General features: G+C 42.2%; 1 protein-coding gene across 2 annotated transcripts in view; it reads left to right on the top strand.

Moving 5' to 3' along the window:
* Positions 1-6,000, top strand: part of kcnab1b (potassium voltage-gated channel subfamily A regulatory beta subunit 1b) — a gene marked incomplete at its 5' end in the record, with an annotated part of 64,737 nt that overhangs the window by 24,440 nt on the left and 34,297 nt on the right. For both annotated transcript variants that reach the window (XM_080440438.1, XM_080440437.1), the window contains one exon: positions 5,478-5,521. In XM_080440438.1, coding sequence (XP_080296564.1) covers positions 5,478-5,521 — 44 coding nt within the window. The remainder of the gene's footprint in view (positions 1-5,477; positions 5,522-6,000) is intronic.

Raw genomic sequence — 6,000 nt, 5'->3', positions numbered from 1 at the left:
AGTTGTCTCAAGACACTAGATATAGAACAAGCATTTGGAAGAAACCTCGTGTAGAACCAGGCTCTAGGGTGGGCAGCCATCTGCCTCGACTGTGTAGGGGGGAAAGAGAGAGAGACAGAGAGATACATCCGTTGCAGTGATTTGTTCTAATTTCATGAACCTTTTCATTTCCTTAGCTGCTTGAACCTGGAGGCTGGCCCTACAGTTAACTCCTGTGGCTCTATTAGTGAATTACAGCAAGCTGCCTAGACTGGATAAGGAATTGCCAAAAGCTGCAGTAGCCTTTGCATATAGGTAACTGATGCCTCTGGAGGCACTGGGTCTTGTTATGCACCAATAATTGGGTATAATTATCTGTCATTATAGAAACTACACCGGCGCCCTTCAGGGTGCAAGCCTACGCGAATTGGGAATGGTGCAACTCGGGAATACATCATATTTTTCTGTAATATTTCTTTATCTGATGTAGTCGTTGTAATTGCTGTTTGACATTGGGGCATATATGACATCAATGATTATTATTTTTGACAAAAAATATATAATTACTGCAGTCGTGGTCTGTTTCGGATCCGTGCGTCAGCTATGCTTTTTGTCGTTGACACTCAGAAGCGCCGCCAGCATCTCACCCATCTCCTTCCCTTGTGCTCATAGTGTAGGCTACTCTGATACACGGCACCGGAGTATCAGTGCGTCCTCCTAAGCCCCGCTGTCAGACAGACACAGATATTTGCGATTATTTTCTCCGTTGTAAACCGTTCAAATACCATTCGGTGGGGCTCAACTCCAGGTCATATGAGAGACACACACACACACACACCAAGTTTGTCTGAGTTGTGCCCGGGACAGTCAGACACACAGACACAGGTTTTGTGAATTAATTGAAGGACGACATGCCCAAATTCTCTCTTTTAAGATAACAAGCTCACAGCTGTGGATCTGCTAGTTCATTTAACTCTGACAGTTTACAAATTGACCCCCGTGTGTATGTGAGTGTGTGAGTGTGTGAGTGTGTGAGTGTGCGTGCGTGCGTGCGTGCGTGCGTGCGTGCGTGCGTGCGTGCGTGCGTGCGTGCGTGCGTGCGTGCGTGCGTGCGTGCGTGCGTGCGTGCGTGCGTGTGTCAAGAGCTCTAATCACAAGTCTATAATGCCTCACAGGCACACACCTTGCACACTCATAAAGTTTCACAGTCTGGTGCAGATGACGGTCACTATTAAAATTCTAAACTACAACCTCCACACTTGTACAACTCAGCGACCCAGTCTAGCGGCTCCATAATTCATCAGAGAAGTGGAATACATAATTTCCACCCTCCTCTCATCCAACATCATAGGCTGCAGAGATCTGTCATCTTAGTTGTATCCTGACATTAACAACTTAAGCCCTATATAATGACTTGTATGAGAAGTAACAAAAATTGCCGATCTACAAGCTCACAAAGCATTGCATCGTGATGCGTTGTGAGCTTGTTGATCGTCTCTTTGCACAATTTCAGAAAAAGAAAAATATTTTTAAAAAAAAGTATAAAAGTTATATAATGTTAAAGTTTGCTAAAAATAGGGACTCAGGGTCCATGTGGTTATATTCCATAACTTTAGAAATCCTTGTTTGAGAAGAAGACAAATAATCATCATAATCGATCAGGTATCGATCGGAAGATTTAAGCCACTGGTTTGATGAGTGATGGCACAGTCCCTTGTTGGCCAGCCAAACTGCACTGGCACTGTGAGATAGCACTCGTGTGGATTAGGCTGGCTGCATTTTGGCTGGCATGGGTCATTATTCATGTAAGAAAAGCACTGTTGGCATTTTTATTGTCCCATTTGTTATACTCTGCAATATAGAGCTTCTACAACACACGGCGGACAAATTTGGCCCTGGTTTTTGTGTCAAGGAGCTTGTATTAGATTATTTTGCGTGTGTGTTCATGTGTGCCTGTGTGTGCACGTGTGCACGTACAGTATGTGTGTGCTGCAGTTGTGTGCAGCAAAGACCTTGGTCTTTCTACAGGACAAATATGTCTCAATTTCACAGTAGTCTCCTCCAATTGTTTCTTTTTTTTCCTCTGGTAGACGTGACTTCTGCTCTCGCCTTGCTGATGCACACAGCTCCACATGCACTGATTTGTTCTGAGACATCATCTGTCTTCCTGATGTCCTGATGTCTTCTTCCACACAGCTCCACATGCACTGATATGTTCTGAGACATCATCTGTCTTCCTGATGTCCTGATGTCTTCTTCCACACAGCTCCACATGCACTGATTTGTTCTGAGACATCATCTGTCTTCCTGATGTCCTGATGTCTTCCACACAGCTCCACATGCACCGATATGTTCTGAGACATCACATATCTGTCTTCCTGATGTCCTGATGTCTTCCACACAGCACCACGTGCGCCGATATGACGTGGGACATCATCATCTATCTGTCTGCCTGATGCACCCAGCTCCACATGCACTGATATGTTGTGGGACATCACCTATCTGTCTTCCTGTCAATGCTAATTTCTTTTCATTGACTCAGGCAGTCATGGAAGAGACACCAGAGCACACTGTTCCCACACCCACACTGTACTCCCTTCTTCAGCTATAGCCGGAGAAGGGAGTGCAGTGTGCTCTCATTATTGTTGTCGTTAGACTTTAAAAAAACAACATCATTGCATCATGTGCAACAGTCCCGCAGAGACCCTCGTGTTGCTTGCATCCCTCCCTTTGGTACTGTTGTCCAATCAGTGAAGCACAAATTAATAAAATAAAAAACACAAAACTCATTTCGTTTTTAGAACTTCTAGTTTTATACCATAGTCCTCCGAGAGATGACCGTTTTACAGCTTAGCCTAATCTGTGTGTGAAAATTGAGAATTTGATTTGAGCGGAATAAATTGGCAAAGAGCTATACTCAGCGGTGACGACAGCGACAGTGCGGAATTAATGAGCACAGGGCTGTGTGTGGAGGATGGAAAGAGAGGAGAGGACGTGTGAATGAGAGTGAGAGAGAGGATGAAAGTGTGTGAGACAACATGAGACAAAAGGGAGAATCACAAAAAGTAAGAATCACAAAGGCTGAGCGTGTATGGCGCTGTCCCAGTTTAATAGCACCACAATAACTCCAGCACTCCTGCTCCTACGGTGATGCTAAAGGCTCTCTTGAAGAGGATTGAAGGAATAATGGGAGAAACAGGGGATTACACTTGTCCAAAAACAAAGTTGGGCGCTAAACTTCCCAGTACAGAACACGCTGTTAATAGGATTTTGCCCCGTCAAGTAATGAGCCCAATGTTCTCGGTGTAGAGGACTTTTGGAGGCCCTCCCTGCATTCTGAAGCTGGTAGAATCCATTCGGAGGCTGTGATGGATGAGCTAAGTTCACTTTCCTGTGACAGTAATTTCACAATTCTGATTCATGATTGGTACAGAAAAACAAAAGGTGACCCTCACATTGAATGCGCTCCCGCCCTAATCAATTATGAGGAGCTTCACTCAGGAGGAGAAAAGCTGCGACTGAGCTGTGTGCCACAATTACAATTGATTTTCTTTAACTCTTGATCGTATATTTACTTTGGCTCCACTATCTTAGAAATGTCATTATACTGACATTATACTGCGGGCTCACTAACCACTCAGCTATTGCCGCACTTTGAATCGTCGATTCCCAAACTTTTCAACTCGAGACCCAAGATATTGAGGGACCCAAACTTACTAATATACATTATAAGTCCTATTTAAGAAATAGTGAAAATAGCTCATCTGCAAGTTCACAATGTTTTGAGCTTGTAGATATTCTATTTTCTCTACAATAGTTTTTTCTGGAAGTTTTTTATTTGCTTTTAAATTTCTGAAATTCTTTTGAAAACTGTTTTACTGTTAATTATTTTCTTTATGTTCGAAAATCTTTAGAAATAATAACTAGAAAAGAACAGGTCTCCGCGAAGACTGGTTGCCTACCCAGGGCCCGCAAACTGTGGTCATAGCCACTTGGAATGGGATCTGAAAAATCTAACTTGTGCATCTTGATCACATGACCCCAGAGAAAAGTCTGTAGGATTAGTAGCAAAAGGTGTGTTCTGAAAAAAAAACACACTATGGCAGAAAATGTAATCTGGCACAAACAGGTCCTATAAAACAGGTCCAACGAATCCAGGGGAAAAGATGTTGATTGTACAACCTACGGTTCAAGAGTTATAGGCCAAAATGTGAAGTGGGCTGTTGTAGCCACACCATGAGGAGATTTAAAAAAATTGGAATGGAGGTTCCTCCTTGGATTAATGGGAATGTGCGTGCAAAGTTTCTGCAATCGGGCGCTGCATTCATGATGTGTGGCATTTTGTGCGAAACGGCCACCCCCACAAACTTTGGAAGCCAATTATAGCCAATTGGAATGGAATATGAGAAATGTGACAGATGCGTCTTGATCACATGAGTACAGAGATAATATATACCAATTTGCGTGAGGTTTGGACAAAATCTTAATATTAAAAAAAAAGGTTTTGCAAAAATCTGCATCCTGGTGGTGTATAACAGGTCGATGTAAAAAGTGCAGGGCAGAGGTTTTTCCCTTGGCCTCTATAGTGTGGGTGCAAAGTTTCACACTGATTAGTCCAGCTATAGGTAAAAGTGTGAATTGTGCTATAACAGGCCGATTTGAAAATTGGAAAATGCAAAGTTTCATGGCAATTTAGTTTAGTTTAGTTTATTAGCACATTGTTATAACAAATATAGAAACAATACATATTGAAAGACAAGTTGCTGTGCAAGGAAAGGAAGAAGCCGGATGGCTTATTTGGAATCCTTTCCTTCATGGGAGAGTTCATTAAAACAACAGGATTAAAAGTTCAATAAGAACAATACAAAAAAAAAATACAATTGGACGCTGTGTTCATGATTTGAGGCATTTTGTTCAAAGCAGACCACTCGTGCCAACTTTGGAACCCGACCTTAGCCAATCAGGATGGAATATGAAAAATTGGTCAGATCCATCTTGATCACATGACTATAGAGATAATGTGCACCGATTTGCGTGATGTTTGGACAAAATCCGTAGGAGTAATAACCAAAAATGTGTTTTGCAAAAATCGGCCTCCTGGTGGCGTTATAACAGGCTGATGTGAAGAATTTGGGGCAGTGGTTCTGCTCTGGTCTTCAGGGAGTGTGCGTGGACAGTTTCATGCCAATCGGTCCAATGGTGCCAGGGATTAGCTGTACACAGACGGATGGACAAACACACTCACAAGGACGGACGGACAGGGACGAAAACATAGTCTCGGCCACGCCTTCCGCCTGGTATTTATATAGGAAACGTAAAACATATACGTATATGTTTATAGATATTTACTCACAACCCATGGTTGCGTGATCCAAAATTGGGTCCCGACGCATAGTTTGGGAAATACTGCTTTGGATAAAGGTGCTGTAGAAATGCAGACCATTTAACATTTTTGTTCATGCAATCAGCATATTAAGTTTCCATGCATTTCCTTACAGGAACCTGGGGAAATCAGGGCTGCGTGTCTCCTGTTTGGGACTCGGTGAGTACAATTAATAGAATACTGTCAAATCACTAACCATTAAGTGCCTCCACTCACATCTCTCTAGGTGCTGTAATGCCCCATAGGTTTCTCACTTCTGACTTGCACGTGCATGTGTGTCTGTGGCAGTGTTGGACAGTAACTAAGTACATTTACTTGAGTACTATACTTAAAGGGATATTTCACTTTCAAACATGTCTGCTCAGGCTTTTGTTTTGTGAGCATCCCAGACAGTTTTTAAGTTGCTTGATTCGGTGTTTAGACATTAGATATTCATGTTATCAGACACGCCCCCTTCCTGTACAAACCCATTGTAACTTCAAACTCCATTTTAACCATGATAGATTCATCGAAAACACATGTCCTTCATTCTGGAGATTGATATTGTCCTTCTAATACGTGAGGGGGCCGTGTTTTTTCAATAATCTTTTTCATTTATTTTATTAAAAAATATATATATTTATTTAAAAAAACAAATA

Source organism: Gymnoscopelus braueri (genome assembly GCF_963280865.1).
Source record: "Gymnoscopelus braueri genome assembly, chromosome: 10".
Classification (NCBI taxonomy): Eukaryota; Metazoa; Chordata; class Actinopteri; order Myctophiformes; family Myctophidae; genus Gymnoscopelus; species Gymnoscopelus braueri.
Note: the sequence above shows the minus strand (reverse complement) of the source record. Positions and strands in the feature narration are given on the sequence as shown.